Source organism: Rana temporaria, chromosome 5 (genome assembly GCF_905171775.1).
Source record: "Rana temporaria chromosome 5, aRanTem1.1, whole genome shotgun sequence".
Classification (NCBI taxonomy): Eukaryota; Metazoa; Chordata; class Amphibia; order Anura; family Ranidae; genus Rana; species Rana temporaria.
The window spans coordinates 412153413-412171527 of NC_053493.1; the positions used below are offsets into that span (position 1 = coordinate 412153413).

Consider the following 18115-nt stretch of genomic DNA (forward strand, 5'->3'; position numbering starts at 1 on the left):
TAATTTGCATACTCGACGGGGAAAACTACGGAGGCGACACCTAGCGGCCAAAAAAAAAATTGCATTTAAGATCCGACGGCGTAAGAGCCTTACGCCTGTCGGATCTAATGGTTATCTATGCGTAACTCATTCTAAGAATCAGGCGCATAGATACGACGGCCCAGATTAGGATTTAAGACGGCGTACATTGCGTTGCGCCGTCGTAAGCCCTTTGAGAATCTGGGCCTATGTGAATAATGTATAATGTAAATGATTCTTGAATATATGTAAAAGTTTTATATTTGAATAAAAAGATTAATAAAAAGAAATTGAAAACCAAGCGCACTTGAAAATGAACGTTCAAGTGCAGTCGCTGTAGATCTGAGGGGAACATGCAAGGAAAATAAAAAACAGCATTTTTGCTTGCACACAATTGGATGATAAAATCAGAAGAGCTTACCCTAATTTATGAGCTTCATCTCAGATCTACAGTGACTGCACTTACAAGTGCACTTGCAGTGCAGAGTGTATTTGCCTTTAGTAAATCAACCCCTTATGCCGCGTATACACGATCAGACTTTCCAACAACAAATGTTCGATGTGAGCTTTTGGGCAGATATTCCGACCCGTGTGTGTTGGCTCCATTGGACATTTGCTGTCGGAATTTCCGACAACAAATGTTTGAGAGCTGGTTCTCAATTTTTCTGACGGCAAAAGTTCTTGTCGGAAATTCCGATCGTGTGTATCCAATTCCGACGCACAAAAATCCTACGCATGCTCGGAATCATTGAACTTGATTTTTCTCGGTTCGTCGTAGTGTTGTACGTCACCGCGTTCTTGGCGATAGGAATTTCTGAGCAACATTTGTGTGACCGTGTGTATGCAAGACAAGTTTGAGCCAACATTCCGTCAGGGAAAAAAACAAAACACGGTTTTGTTGTCAGAATGTCCGATCGTGTGTACGCGGCATTAGTGTCAGATTTGTCAGCTGCAATGTCGCAGTCCCGAAAAAAAAAAACACACACACACACGCTGATAACTGGCATTACTAGTATATAAAAAGAAAAATCTATCCCATAGTTTGTAGACGCTATAACTTTTGCGCAAACCAATCAATGTACGCTTATTGGATTTTTTAAATCAAATATATGTAGCAGAATACATATTGGCCTAATTTGATGAAGAAATTCAATTTTTTTCCATTTTTTTTTTATTGGCTGGCAAGGCGGGACGATGGGGTAGATTTAGATAGGTTAGCGGATCTTTAGATCTGATTTAGGTTACGCCGCCGCAATTTTTTGAGGCAAGTGCTGTATTCAGAAAGCACTTACCTCAAAACTTGTGGCGGCTTATCGTAAATCCCCCGGCGGAATTCAAATTCCGTGGCTAGGGGGAGTGTAGTATTTAAATCAGGCGCCTCCCCGCGAATTTTCCCGGCGTGCATTGCTCCCAATGACGTCGCTAGGACGTCATTGGTTTCGGCATGAGCGTAAATTACGTCCATCAGTATCCGCAAACGACTTACGCAAACAACGTAAAAATTCAAAACTCGGCGCGGGAACGACGGCCATACTTAACATAGGATACGCCTCACATAGCAGGGGTAACTATACGCCGGAAAAAGCCGAACGCAAGCGACGTAAAAAAAAAAAGCGACGGGCGGGCGTTCGTTTCGGAATCGGCGTAAATGCTCATTAGCATATTTGACTCGTAAAAGACACGGAAGCGCCACCTAGCGGCCGGCCTGGAATTGCAGCCTAAGATCCGACGGTGTAACACAGTTACACCTGGCGGATCTTAGGCATATCTATGCGTAACTGATTCTATGAATCAGTCGCATAGATACGACCGGCCGGCCTTAGAGATACGACGGCGTATCAGGAGATACACCGTCGTATCTCCTATCTGAATCTGGGCCCCTATCTGCAAAGTAGAGAGTGTGCTGACTTGCCTGCTCGCCCCCTCCCCCCTCAAGAGGCTTTCTCCACACCAGGGAGAAAGCCTCGCATTACTGTGTGGAGTTACAGACAGAAGAACAGGAAGTGAGGATTTCTCAGAAGAAATAAGGACATTTAAAAGCAAAATGGAAGGATGAGGTAAGTGAAGGAGGACTGCACTAAGGAAAAGGAAGATATTTAGGGGGAAAAATTTGTACCTTTACAGCCCCTTTGAGTTGCTGCCATGTGATTGGCTGTTTAGCAATTTGTCATACCAAGCAATGGAACAGGTGTACCTAATAAAGTGTCCGGTGGGTGTATTTTCACAACCACTTAGTACAGTTTCTCAGAGGTTGGTTAGATTCCAAAGGTCACTTACCTTTGTGAGATTTATAACGGTATATCGGAAATCCATATACTTCGGGGTTCCCAGGAAGGGCAGCGGGGTGGGTCCGGGGGGCAGTGACTTGTACCGTCTGTGCTGTCTCCACCATGATATGATAAAGTGGAGGGTGATGAGGAGAGTGACCAACAGAGCGAGGATTGCAGAGAATTCCATCTTCCTGGAAGAGACAAATAGATATGGCCAATATTCCTGTATAGCCCTTCACATTGAATAACGGAGATATGACTGGTTCAAATTCATTACTTAACATTATCATTTTGGCTCTTCCCGCATACCTCCCAAGTTTTTGAGATGGGAACGAGGGACACCTATTAGCAAAAGTCGTTGGGCATAGGACACACCCCATGCCACGCCCCCTTAAAGGAGAATTATACAGAAGAAATGATCAGTTAAAGCGGTAGTTCACCCTCCTTCACCCCATTATTCCATTACTTTCGGCATCGTAGCGCGAGCTACGGTATGCCGGTCTTAAATTTTTAAACCCCGTACTCACTGTGCTATTGTTGATTGAAGAATCCGACTCCCGCGGGGAATGGGCGTGCCTATGGAGAGGGAGGATGATTGACGGCCGGCTCTGGCACGTCACGCTCCCCGAAGACAGCCGGAGTAGGTCTCGGCTATTCACAGCGCCTGCGCACAGGCTATGCGCAGGCGCCGTGAATAGCCAAGCCTATTTCGGCTATTTCCGGAGAAGCGTGACGTGCCAGGGCCGGCCGTCAATCACCTTCTCTCACCAGAGGAACGCCCATTCCCCGGATTCTTCAATCAACGATACCGCAGTGAGTACGGGCATAAAAAATGTAAGACCGGCATACCGTAGCTCGCGCTACGATGCCGAATTTAATTGTCTAATAAAAAAAAACTTTTTTTTTTTTTTTTACAGGGCGAACCCCCGCTTTAAGCCCCCAAGTGATAAATGTTTTTCAATTTTTTTTTTTACAAATAAATATGTGAAAAGTGTGGTGTGCATTTGTATGGCGCCCCCCTGAGACATTCTTCTTTGTAAAATATCTGAAGCTCTGTCAGATTGGATGGAGAGCGTCTGTGAACAGCAATTTTCAAGTCTTGCCACAGATTCTCAATGTGATTTAGGTCTGGACTTTGACTGGGCCATTCTAACACATGAATATGCTTTGATCTAAACCATTCCATTGTAGCTCTGGCTGTACGTTAGGGTCGTTGTCCTGCTGGAAGGTGAACCTCCACCAGGGGCGGACTGACAACTCATGGGGCCCCTGGGCAATAGAAGATTATGGGGCCCCTCTGGCTTACAGATGACCACCACGCCAGGAGGTAGTGCAGAGGCGGGCAGCTAAAATCTTGGGATATTCACATTAAAAGCATGTCATTTTCGGACATCAGGGACAGATCTAAAAAAAAAACTGATTTTTACATACTGTCCCTGGTTTTACTGAGCCTGGCAACCCGGATGGGGCCCCCCAGTGGCATGGGGCCCTCGGGCAGTGCCCGAGTGACTCAATGGTCAGTCCGCCCCTGACCTCCACCATATCCCAGCAGTCTAACTACAATAACAGGCTCCGAGGTGGATGGGTGGGGAACAGGTTAACTCCAGGACCAGTGCACTGCTGATGACTTTGGGGGTCGATCAGACACTACAGAATTCCAATCCATATACTGTATGAATGAACCACGAGGCATGGTGGCCAGCTCTGCTTACCTTGGCAGCTCCGCTCGGGCAGTGTAAAGAACGGAGCTGCTGCGTGACATCACTTCCGGTTTTCGTCTGTAAGATGAAACCCGGAAGTAACAGCAATAGCAATGCTCCCGGCGCCCATAGTGGAACCTGGACGCACAGGAAGCTAATCGGCGCTTTGCAATGCGCCGCAAGGCGGGATAAAGGCCCGCAAATGAAGCGCCACGTTTGCAATCTTGTGATTGCATTGACGTGGCGCTTCCTAGGGCAATGGTGTCCGGCGCCAAATCTGATTTTATTAAAGGACTCTTTTTTTTTTTTCTTAAAGGGGCCATTTAAAAAAAAATATATATATATATATATATATATATATTTTTTTTTTTGTGCCTACAGGAGGGGGGCGGCGCCCAGGCTATTTGTGGGAACCCCACATAATTTTTTTTTATTTGATGTGGTGTTCCCCTTAACCACTTGACCACTGGGCACTTAAACCCCCTTCCTAACCAAATAAATTTTCAGCTTTCGGTGCTCTAACAATTTGAATGACAATTACTCAGTCATACAACATTGTACCCATATGAAATTTTTGTCCTTTTTTTCACACAAATAGAGCTTTCTTCTGGTGGTATTTAATCACCGTTGTTGTTTTTATTTTTTGCACTATAAAAAAAAAGACTGAAAATTCTGTAAAAAAAAAAAGTTTTTTTCCAATTCCGTTATAACATTTTGAAAATTTGTAATTTTTCTTCATAAATTTTGGCCAAAATGTATAGTGCTACATATCTTTAGTAAAAATAAGTACAAATCAGTGAATATTATTTGGTCTTTGTGAAAGTTATATAGCCAGATTCAGGTACACTTACGCTGGCGTATCTCCAGATACGCAGCGTAAGTGTCCAGATGCGCCGTCGTATCTATGCCCCTTATGCTCAAAACTAGATACGCCTGAATGCTGCCAAGATACGACTGACGTAAGTCTCCTACGCTGTCGTATCTTGGGTGCATATTTATGCTGGCCGCTAGGGGCGCTTACGTTGATTTACGCGTCGAATATGTAAATGAGCAAGATTCACGAAAGTACGTACGTCCGGCTTATGGTCACCAGTCATCTCTATGACCGTCGGAGGTCCAGGCGCGACGTTATGACCTCACGCCCGGTACCTGTAAGTAAACAAAGCCGCGTTCGCGGCTGTCGGCATTAGATCGGTGAATTTTTTTCACTGATCTAATGCTTGTAAGCCTGGAGGAGAGATGTGGGGTCTTATTGACCCCACATCTCTCCATAAAGAGGACCTGTCACAGTGATTCCTATTACAATGGATGTTTACATTCCTTGTAATAGGAAATAAAAGTGATCAAAAAAGAATTGTAAAAAAAAGTGTAAAAATAAAATAATGAAGTAAAATAAAAATAAAATTAAACATTTTTTTTTTAAAACACCCCTATCCCCGGTAGCTCGCGCTTAGAAGCGAACACGCATGCAAGTCCCGCCCACATATGTAAACTCCGTTCAAACCCCACATGTGAGGTATCGTCGCGTGCGTTAGAGCGTGTGCATCAATTCTAGCACTAGACCTCCTCTGTAACTCGAAAATAGTAACCTGTAAAAAAAATTAAAGCGTCGCCTATGGAGATTTTTAAGTACCGAAGTTAGGCGCCATTCCATGAGTGTTTTAAAGTTTTAAAGTGTGACATGTTTGGTATCTATTTACTCGGCGTAACATAATCTTTCACATTATACAAAAAAATTGGGCTAACTTTACTGTTTTGTTATTTTTTAATCCATGAAACCCTTTTTTTTTTCCAAAAAAAGGCGTTTGAAAAATTATTGCGCCATTTCTATGTGAGAGAAAAAAAGTTTCAATGACTGCCATTTTATTCCCTAGGGTGTCTGCTAAAAAAATATATAATGTTTGGGGGTTCTGATTAATTTTCTAGCAAAAAATTTAGATTTTTACACGAAGGAGAAAAGTGCCAAAATAGGCCCGGTTGTCAAGTGGTTAAATGACTTTTTTTCCTTCAGAAATGACACTTTGTGCAGGGACAGTTCTAAGCACGGAAAACAGGCGCTACCTCACAGGCATACTATGTACGAAATTTAAAGGAATATTTCACTTTTATTGTTTCACTTTAAGCATCATCAAAATCACTGCTCCCGAAAAAAATGGCCGTTTTTTTTGCATTGATACATGTCCCCTGGGGCAGGACCCGGGTCCCCAAACACTTTTTAGGACAATAACTTGCATATTAGCCTTTAAAATTAGCACTTTTATGGGAGATTTCTCCCATAGACTTTTACAGGGTGTTCCACGGCTTTTCGAATTTGCCGCAAACACCTTAAATTGTTCGTTGTTTGCCAAACAGGCGAACAGGCAATATTCGAGTTGAACATGAGTTCGACTCGAACTCGAAGCTCATTCCTAGTGATGATACAATCTGCCTCCCATAACCTGAGACTTAAATGGAAGGTAGGAAACTTTCTATTCTTATAAAAATTATGGGATACTATTCGCTGTACTAATGGGGATATCTTAAATTGAGAAATTATAATATTCTGTATAGGGTCCTGCATATCTACCTCTTCCCAGCCATACCAATGCTGGAATTTATGCTGCTATAAAGTATAGTCTTGCGTTGGGTATTGCTATTCCCCCTCCATCCTTCGCCTGTTGGAATATTTTGAATCTAATTCTAGGTTTCCCATTTTTCCATATATATATAGGTAGATTCACACACATTGGCCTAACTTTAGGGCGGCCTAGCCTAGCCTGTTTAGGCTACACCGCCGTAAATTAGTTAGGCTAGTAGTGATTCACAATCTACTTAAATGCTAATCTACGGCAGCGTAGCCTAAAACGAGCGGGCGTAAGGGCGCCTAATTCAAATTGCTTGGAGGGGGGCGTGTTGTATGGAAATGAGGCTTGACCTCACGTTTATTGACGTTTTTTGACACTGCGCATGCGCCGGGCGACTACATTTCCCAGTGCGCATTGCGGCTAAGTACGCCGTACGGGCCTATTGATTTCGACGTTGACGTAAACGACGTAACTCCCGATTCGCGGACGACTTACGCAAACGACGCAAAAATTTCGAACCTCGCGGCGGGAACAGTGGCCATACTTTAACATTGTTATTCCACCTCATAGGTGGAATAAGTTTAGGCCGCCTATGGCCTTACGGAAACGACGTAATTCGACGGAGTAGGCCTGGCGTACGTTCGTGAATCGGCGTATCCCCTCATTTACATAATCTACGCCGGCCGCAATGGAAGCGCCATCTAGCGGCCATCAGAAACATTGCAAGCTAAGATAGAACGGCGCAAGCCAGCCTATCTTAGCTTTGTTTAAGTGTATCTCTGTTTGAGCATACGCTTAAACAAACGCCGGCGTAGATTCAGAGTTAGGTCGGCTTATCTACTGATAAGCCGGCCTAACTCTTTGTGAATCTACCTAAAAGTCTCTGAAAATCGCATCTATAGTCTTAAATAGTTTTAATGTCAAACAAACAGGACAGTTATGTAGTACATATAACAATTGGGGCATCAACACCATCTTCACCAAATTCGCTCTCCCTATCACAGTCAATGGGAATCTACACCAGGTTTTATTTTGTTGTCTACATTTTCCAACAAGAGGGGGCCGGATTCACAAAGAGTTACGCCGGCGTATCAGTAGATACACCGACGTAACTCCGAATCTAAGCCCGTCGTATGTTTAAGTGTATGCTCAAACTGAGATACACTTAAACATGCCTAAGATACGACGGCCTGCGCCGTCGTAGCTTAGGGTGCAATATTTACACTGGCCACTAGGTGGCGCTTCCATTGAGTTTGGCGTAGAATATGCAAATGAGTAGATACGCCGATTCACGAACGTACACTTGCCCGTCGAAGTAAAGATACGCTGTTTCCGTAAGAGGTATGCCGGCGTAAAGATAAAGCTGGCCCCTAGGTGGCGTATCCAATGTTAAGTATGGCCGTCGTTCCCGCGTCGCAATTTGAAAATTTTACGTCGTTTGCGTAACTCGTCCGTGAATGGGGCTGGACGTCAATTACGTTCACGTCGAAACCAATGAAGTCCTTGCGACGTCATTTAGAGCAATGCACGATGGGAAATTTTAGGGACGGTGCATGCGCAGTTCGTTCAGCACGGGGACGCGCATCATTTAAATGATACACGCCCCCTACCCGTGGCGTAACATAAATCAAATACGTTACGCCCACCCAAAAATACGCCCATCTACGTGAATCTGGCCCAGGGAGTACATTCTTGTCAATGTATTCATTGACATTTGGGGTAATTATCACTCCTAGATATTTAAATGCTGTAACTTGTTTAATTTGGTGAGCCTGGTGTGGAAGTGGAAGCTCCAGATGTATCGGATCAATGGGAATTATTACTGATTATTAAATCCTGAGTATTAAGGATGTCCCAATACCGATACTAGTATCTGTATCCGTACCGATACCGAGCATTTGCCTGAGTACTTGTACTGGGGCAAGTGCCACGATGCTTCACCCGATACCTGGGCAGTCAGGGTGATCAGTGAGGTGGGAGAGTTACAAGCACTGATCACCCTGTATAGGTTTCAAAGTCCGTCTTTCAGCTGCTTTAGTGAAATCAGCGGTGATCAGTGTTTGTAACTCTCCCACACACAATCACCGCTGACTGTCCCCGCATCCTTTTCCAGTCCCCCTTCATCCTGCTGCTCCGCTGCTGTCTCCCTCTGTGTCCCCCTCCGTATCCCCCTCTATGCTGCTCCGTGTCCCCCTCCATGCTGCTCCGTGTCCCCCTCTCTTCTCCCCTTCGATGCTCCATGTCCCCCTCTCTTCTCCCCTTCCGTGCTGCTGTCCCCCTCGATCTGTCAGGATGGAGAGCGGAGGTAGGAGCCGGTAAATCCGGCTCCTACCTTTTCCGAATGTACAGAGTCAGTGATCATTGACTCTGTCCATTCAGATAACTGAAACATCGTAAACTGTGTTTGCAATGTTTCAGTTTATGAATAGAGAGGAGCCGCTGTCTTCTCTCCGTTCATTTTTAGCGCAGCTGAGGCTGCTGAGAAAGGGACTGCGGAATCTCTGTCCTTAGTCCCTTTCTCTGCTTCAAAGGGGAGATGTCAGAGGTTTGTAAAGACCCCTGATATCTCACCAAAGCCCCCCAACAGGGCTGATAAAAAAAATTTGCAATAAATAATAATAATAATAATAATAAATAATAATAATAAAAAAAAACACACTTTCAAGGGCTGTAGTAGCCCTTGAAAAAAAAGAAAATATCGAAGAATTTTTTTTAAAAATATAAATAAAAAATACTGACACATGTGCCACTGTCACATGAGATTAAAAAAAGTATTGGTAATCAGTATCGGCGAGTACATGGAAAAAGTACTTGTACTCGGTCCTAAAAAAGTGGTATCGGGACAACCCTACTGAGTATGTCCCATAAGTGTCTATAAGCGAGATAACTGTGAACAAAAAAGTATGTGTATCCCCCTAGAAACACAAGGGCATCGCCTGCGTAGAGTGCTACTTTTTCGTCGCCTGTATATCTCTGAAACCCCACTATATCTCTACAACCAGGGATAGCCTCAGCCAGGGATTCTTCAGCCAGTGCAAAAAGGAGCGTAGACAAGGGACAACTCTGTCTTGTTCCTCTATTCAATAAAAAAAAGGGGCCGAGATATATGCATTTATCTGTACTCTTGCAGGTCCGAATTTTTGCCTGAATTTTGCACAGGGCCCTTTTGGAATGCGATCCGCGGCCTCCCCAGACCTGGGTGAATCGGCTCCTAATGGGCACCGCTGCCGAAGTGCCTGCAAAGCGCTTCAGCAGCTGCGCTACACGGGCACTATTAACCCCTTCTTCTGCCACTAGCGGGAGTTAAAAGTGCCGATAGCGTGTGAAAAGCGCAGATAAAACAACGGTAAAGAGCCGCTAAAACTAGCAGCACTTTACCGCTACCGCCCCCCACCGCCTCATGCCCCGTACACACCATCACTTTATGTGATGAAAAAAAACGACATTTTTAAAAACGTCACTTTAATTGACCGTGTGTGGGGGAAAACGTTGTTTTATGTCTTGTAAAAAACGACCAAAAATTTTTTAAGCATGCTTCAATTTTATGTGTCGTTTTTCAAAACGTCGTTTTCTACTTCACAGAAATTGACCGTGTGCAGCAAAAAACGTCGTTTAAAAAGACGTTTTTACACCCACGCATGCCCAGAAGCTAGTTATGAAGCGAGCTTCAATGGAAAAACGTGGTGAACGTAACCTCGGTTTGCTAGAACATTGTGAGAAAAACGATGGTGTGTAGGCAACTTCGTCTTTGAAAATTGAAGTTTCAAAAAGGTAATTTTTTACTTCACAGAAAATGTCGTTTTTTTTCCTCACATAAAGTGATGGTGTGTACGGGGCATTAGAGTGAAAGTGCCCTTATACTTTATACTGCAATGTGTTTTTCATGACATAGACATTTTTCGGCATGAAAAAAACGTTGTTTTGAAAAACGTCATTTAAAATTATGGTGTGTGGGCTACACATCATTTTTCGGCTTCTCAAAAACGACAACATTTTTTTTCGAACATGCTGCATTTTTTAACGCCGTTTTAAACAATGTAGTTTTTCGGGTTGTAAAAAATGATCGTGTGTGGGCAAAAACGACGTTTTAAACCCGCGCATGCTCAGAAGCAAGTTATGAGACGGGTGCGCTCGTTCTGGTAAAACTACCGTTCATAATGGAGTAAGCACATTCATCACGCTGTAACAGACAGAAAAGCGCAAAACGTCTTTTACTAACACGGAATCAGCTAAAGCAGCCAAAAGGCAAATACTACCCCTTTAGAGTGCCGTTGTACGTGTTGTACGTCACCGCGCTTTGTTCATAATTTTTTAAAAACGATGGTGTGTGGGCAACGTCGTTTTTAATGATGAAATTAGAAAAACATAGGCCCAGATTCACAGAGATCGGCGTGTGGGCGTAACGTATCTCATTTACGTTACGCCGCCGCAAGTTTTTCAGCAAGTGCTTTATTCACAAAGCACTTGCCTGTAAAGTTGCGGCGGCGTAGCGTAAATCACCCGGCGGAATTCAAATTCGGCGGGTAGGGGGCGTGTTTAATTTAAATGAAGCGCGTCCATGTGCCGAACGAACTGCGCATGCGCCGTCCCTAAAATTTCCCAGCGTGCATTGCTCTAAATGACGTTGCAAGGACGTCATTGGTTTTGACGTGGACGTAAATTACGTCCAGCACCATTCACGGACGACTTACGCAAACAACGTAATTTTATAAATTTTCGACGCAGGAACCACGGCCATACTTAACATTGACTGCGCCTCATAGACCCAGGGGCAACTTTACGCCGGGAAAAGCCAAACATAAACGTTGTAACTTTACTGCGTCGGCCGCACGTACGTTCGTGAATTCGCGTATCTAGCTAATTTGCATACTCGACGGGGAAATCGACGGAAGCGCCACCTAGCGGGCAAAAAAAAATTGCATTTAAGATCCGACGGCGTAAGAGACTTACGCTTGTCGGATCTAATGGATATCTATGCGTAACTGATTCTAAGAATCAGTCGCATAGATACGACGGCCCAGATTAGGACTTAAGACGGCGTACATGGCGCTGCGCCGTCGTAAGCCCTTTGAGAATCTGGGCCATAGTTTTTTGGACATGCTGAAAAACAAAGTTTTTTTTAATGCCGAAAAATGATCGTGTGTACGCGCCATTAGGCTTTGACAAAATATTAATGGACTTTGTTGCACACAAGTTGCATTGTATAACATTCAAAGCCGCATGCAGAGCCTGCCTATGAAATGATTAGACACGTCTGCCTTCCATGTACATGTATAGTTATATATAAGGGCCTAGATTCAGTTGCAATTGTGTATCTATCGGCGGGCGTAACGTATCTCAGATACGTTACGCCGCCGTAAATTAGGGCGCAAGTTCCGTATTCAGAAAGAACTTGCGCCCTAAGTTAAGGCGGCGTAGCGTATGTGGTCCGGCGTAAGCCCGCCTAATTCAAATGTGGATGATGTGGGCGTGTTTTATTAAAATTACATGTGACCCCACGTATTTGACGTTTTTTACGAACGGCGCATGCGCCGTCCGTTAACGTATCCCAGTGCGCATGCTCCAAATTAACCCCCAAAAAGCCAATGCTTTCGACGTGAACGTAAATTACGCCCAGCCCTATTCGCGAACGACTTACGCAAACGACGTAATCGACGGAAAATACGACACTGGCCCGACGTCCATACTTAACATAGGATACCCCTCATATAGCAGGGGTAACTTTACGCCGGAAAAGGCCTAACGTAAATGATGTAAAAAAATGCAACGGGCGGACGTACGTTTCTGAATCGGCGTATCGACCTAATTTGCATATTCCTTGCTTAAATCAGCGGAAGCGCCACCTAGTGGCCAGCGTAAATATGCAGCCTAAGATACGACGGTGTAAGAGACTTATGCCGGTCGGATCTTAGGGAAATCTATGCGTAACTGATTCTATGAATCAGTCGCATAGATACGACCCTGCAACTCAGAGTTACGACGGCGTATCCGGAGATACGCCGTCGTAACTCCTATCTGAATCCGGGCCAAGCTGTACAGATAAAAAGGGATATTAAGACATTTTCATACAATAATAAGGTTGTACACAGCTGATCTCTTCCATTCATTCTGTACATAAAAAGTTAAAAGCATTACAAAGACTACAATCCTCCTTCAAGAGATCCTATGGAAAACATGCACATGATTGGAAGTATACATAATAAATAGTCATGCTTTTCAGGAACTCAATACACTGGGTAGAAGATACAGAATGATCGGCTCCAGAAGAGAACGCCATGATCCTTACCTGCTCTTTAGTAGAAGAGGCACCTCTGAACGTTTAGTACTTTCCCTGTATCTTTAATGGTGACTTGGTGTGAATGATCCTGACTGCAGTCCAGTGGAGTTATTTCTAGTTGACTGCTCATTACAGATCCTCCCAATAGATCCTTTGATGGGTTAAACCATCAGTACCTGTAAAAAAGGTGTACGTGTTACTGTAATATAGTCTTGTCTTGTATACCAGTTTTACCTTATTTACCTGACCAACAAGAACTTCCAGATCCCAAGTACAAATGAAGTTAATTGATCGTTCAACTTGGTTGCAACCAGTTTGTTGGGATTTTTATGTGATTATTGCCGGTGGCTATAGGACTAAAGTGAGGGGAAAAAATATTTGGTCACCTGCTAAATTTTTCCACTGAAAGAAATGATCAGTCTATAATTTTAATGGTCGGTTTGTTTTAACAGTAATGCCCTGTACACACGATCGGTTCGTCTGATGAAAATGGACCGATGGACCGTTTTCATCGGAACAAACCGATCGTGTGTGGTCCCCATCGTTTTTTTTCCCATTGGTGAAAAAAAAATAGAACATAAGAAAAAAAGATTTGAGCATGTACCCACCCACTACCTCTATTGATATCACATATGTACTCAATTAGTCACTTCCACCATTAGAGGAGTCACTGCCGTAGCCAATACAATGCATACAAAACAGGAGGGTGTTGTCCAACAGAGGGGTTAAGAAGGTACCACTGAGGACAACGAAGAGGGCTACTATGGCATGAACGGACGCGAGTATTATATAAAAAATATAATTTTATTGGATAATTAATGATAGTACAAAATATATTTTGTACTATCATTAATTATCCAATAAAATTATATTTTTTATATAATACTCGCGTCCGTTCATGCCATAGTAGCCCTCTTCGTTGTCCTCAGTGGTACCTTCTTAACCCCTCTGTTGGACAACACCCTCCTGTTTTGAAAAAAAAATAGAACCTGTTTTAAAAATGTTTGTGGCTAAATGCACCCATTGAGCACGCAATGAAGGAGCTTAGTGTATTGAAGACTTCATAAAAAATGTCGGAGATAAACATAATATCGTATAATGTTAGGGGCCTAAATGCACCCATTAAGCGCGCAAATATAATGAAGGAGCTCAGTCTATTGAAGGGGGATGTGGATCATGCTGCAGGAGACTCATCTCACTGCAGAAGCAAACCGCAAAAATATGACACAATTTTACCCCTTATGGTATTTTGGAGATTCTCCAATCAGCCGAGCGAAAGGGGTCGCTATAGGTTTTGCCAAGGAGATTAGGTTTATAGTAGATGAGAGGAGGGCAGATCCAGAAGGGAGATACTTGTTTCTGAGAGGAAAACTGAATGGGGCAGAAATCTCATTGGCAAATATATATTGTCCAAACAAAAATCCCATCCGCTATCTAATAAAGACAATAACTGAGTTTATGGAGTTTAAACGGGGAATGGCTATAATAGGAGGTGATTTTAATTTTCACATGGATCCAGACTTAGATAGTACGTCTCGTGCACAGGGGACCGGAATGGCATGGAGGAACAAACTGAAAAAAAAACTCCATCAGTCTCAATTAGTAGATGTATGGAGGATACAACATAATAAACAGCAGGACTATACATTCCGCTCCCCTGTACACGAGACCTACTCGAGGATTGACCTTTTTTTGGTAGAGCACAGTTCCTTAGAAAACATAAGTAATTCCAGTATAGGAATAGCGACCTTCTCTGACCATGCGCCTGTATCATTACGACTAAAAATAGGGGAGAAACGGGAAAATAATAGGAAGTGGAGGTTAAATGAAGAACTCCTACAGGATAAGGATATAGGGCCAAATCCACAAAGATCCGGTGTAACTTATTTTTTTCCATTTAAGTTACACTGCCTTAAAATTTCTACCTAAGTGCCCGATCCACAAAGCACTTACCTAGAAATGTTGGGCTGTGTAACGCCGCCGTAAGGCGTTCCTATTCAAATGGGGGCGATTCCCATTTAAATTAGGCGCGCTCCCGCGCCGGCCGTACTGCGCATGCTCGTGACGTCATTTTCCCGACGTACATAACGCGAAATTACGTTACACTGAGCTTTGTGGATTGCGACGGGTCAATAAAGTTGCGTCGGGAAAAAAAAAAGATACGGCGGGAAAAAAAAAAATCTAATTTTAAAAAAAATCGCGTCGCTGGACAGAAAGGTCTGCTTTTACATGGTGTACTAACTTTACACCTTGTAAAAGCAGCCCTAATTTTGCGTATGCAAACTAAAACTTACGGAGAAAAAACTAAGCTGAAAAGCTTTGTGGATCTCCGTAAGTGCTAATTTGCATACCCGAGGCGGCATTTCGACACGAAATGCCCCCAGCGGCGGATGCGGTACTGCATCCTAAGATCCGGCAGTGTAATTCAATTACACATGCCGGATCTTTTCCCTAACTATGGAAAACTGATTCTGTGGATCAGTTCCATAGTTAGGAACAGGGATACGACGGAGTAACAGCAGTTACGCCGTCGTATCCCTTTTGTGGATTTGGCCCATAGAAACCAGAATAAAATTAGAACTGGAGGAATTTTTTGCAATAAATTTAACAGAGGACATAGTCTGGGAGACCCATAAGGCTTTTGTGCGCGGAGTACTAATTAAGATGGGGGCGGAAAAAAAAAAAGAGATAAGGAGAATAGAATAACACTCATAAAAGAAATGTATAATCTAGAACAACAACATAAACAAGATAGAAACAAAGAAACTTTACTAAAATTAAACATCAAGAGAGAGGACTTAAGAGAGCAAATAGAACAAGAAACCAGAAGAACATTTAACCAAGTAAAGAAAGAGAGGTATTTATGGGACAATAAACCAGGGAAACATTTAGCAAACTTATTAAAAAAAAAAAAATGTTAATTATATTGAAAAAATACAAACAAGTCGGGGTGAAGTAGTACATAAAACCAGTGAAATAGTGGAGAGTTTTAAAGAATACTATGAAAAACTTTACTCAATTAAGAAACAGGAGACTAAGGAAGAACTAAGGTTAAAGGAAAAAAAAACAAATGAATTTCTAAAAGAAATAGAGTGGGAGGTAATATCTAAAGATAATCTCAATAAGCTTGAAGCCCCGATCTCAGAAGAAGAAATCAGAGAAATAGTCAAAAACGCGCCAAATGGTAAGAGTCCAGGACCAGATGGCTTAACGGTTCTTTATTATAAAAAGTTCATTGATATTCTGGCTCCGAAAATGTGTTCGTATATGAATGGCTTAGGTGAAAAGTGGGACATGTGTAAAGAGGCTATAGAAGCTACTATCACTTTAATCCTGAAAGAGGGGAAGGATAGTACACTTTGCTCGAATTACAGACCAATTTCCCTATTGAATTGTGACACCAAGATTTTCTCCAAAATATTAGCAGAGAGGTTGAAAGGAATGATGAGGGACTTGATACACACGGACCAGGTTGGTTTTGTACCAGGACGGGAGGGGAGAGATAACGGAATCAGAACGTTGTTAGCCATTCAGAAAATTAGAGATAATGGAGCCCCAGGTCTACTCTTGTCAGTAGATGCGGAAAAAGCGTTCGATAGAGTAGACTGGGGCTTTCTATACAAGACTTTAGAGAAAATAGGAATAGGTCCAAAAATGTTAAAATGGATTAAGGTATAATAAACCTGGTGCAAGAGTAAAAATTAATGGGACCCTGTCTGGTGCATTTGAACTTTACAATGGCACAAGACAGGGTTGTCCCCTGTCCCCCCTTTTGTTCGTCCTAGCATTAGAACTAGTGTTGAGCGGAATACGCCATATTCGATTTTGCGATATATCACGAATATATAGCCGAATATTCGTGAAATATTCGCTAAAATCGAATATTCGTGATATTTTATAAAAAAAATATTTTTGCGAAATTTCACTAATGCGAAACTGATTGCGAAATTTCGCTAATGCGAATGCGAAATTGATTGCGAAATTTTGAAACATTCAATTTCACCTGCCCTTTGGAAAAAGTGTGGTTTTACGTAATGGACCCTGCAACTAACAAGGTATTATTAAAATAAATACATTATTATATAGATTTGAGGGTTTACTTTGACCAATTTGTATATTGATTAGTTTAATAAATATTGAATAACCATAGATTTGGAAAATACAAGTAAACCGTTTACGTTGACATCTCTTAAATGTCTTTATGTTAAACAATTATTATTCTCATTAAAGATGTGAAATGCAAATGATGATGACACGGGACAAAAGATGGAAAATTCTTTGAAGATGTGATACACTGGAAAAACGCACAGAAACACTCCACTCTCTCCTATGACAACTGTGGTAGGAGAACTCTGATTGGCTCTGATGCAAAAGAAGGGCGGAGAAAGTATTCGCGAATATTCGGAAATCGAATATTCGCGATTGCGAATATTCGGCAACATAAAAGGATCGCCTCAGCTTAGCTACTCGGCCCAGGGTCTCTAATCATACCAGCAATGCTTTTAGATGGAGATCACTAGGATGTGATCTGTTTTAAAAATAAAATTGAAAAAATAAGAATATTCGGAATAGCGAATATTGGCCGCGAAATTCGAGTTATTCGCGAATATTCGAATATGCCATATTCGTAACGAATATTCGCAATGCGAATATTCGTGAGCAACACTAATTAGAACCACTATTAAGGGGAATAAGGAAGAATCCAGATATTAGGGGTATAGAAGTAGGACGGGATGAACATAAACTCGCGGCCTACGCGGACGACATCCTGTTCTACTTAACATGCCCGAGAACAACGTTACCAAATGTGTTAAAGTTAATGAAACAATATGGAGAGATGTCCAATTTTAAAATGAATCCAACTAAATCAGAAACTCTAAGTATCAATATAGCGAAGAAAGACCAAAATATTTATCAAAAGGAGTTCCCATTTGTGTGGGGGAAAAAGGAAATAAAATATTTAGGGGGAAAAATAGCAATCTCAAAAGAGAGGATTTATAAAGTAAATTTTGTACCTATGCTGGAAGATATTAAAATAGAACTTAGTAGACTCACTATGGGTCAGATATCCTGGGGGGGGGAGAGAATTAATATTTTTAAGATGGTAATCTTGCCCAAAATCATGTATAAGATACAGATGTTACCGATTGCTCTACCCCAGAAGTACTTTAAGACTCTACAAACGATTTTACTAAAATTTGTTTGGCAGGGTAAAAAAGCTTGCATCAGCTGGGCAACTTTAAAAAGAAATAAGACACAAGGGGGATGGGGAGCACCAGACATAGG

At 42.4% G+C, this 18115-nt stretch overlaps 1 protein-coding gene across 1 annotated transcript in view; it reads right to left on the reverse strand.

Moving 5' to 3' along the window:
- Positions 1-13054, reverse strand: part of LOC120941576 (cytochrome P450 2C29-like) — a 110519-nt gene extending 97465 nt beyond the window's left edge. Inside the window, exons 1-2 of the mRNA XM_040355056.1 lie at positions 12839-13054; positions 2296-2479 (exon numbers count right to left, since the gene is read on the reverse strand). Coding sequence (XP_040210990.1) covers positions 2296-2475 — 180 coding nt within the window. The 5' untranslated portion in view covers positions 2476-2479; positions 12839-13054. The remainder of the gene's footprint in view (positions 1-2295; positions 2480-12838) is intronic.
- Positions 13055-18115: the final 5061 nt, after the last annotated feature.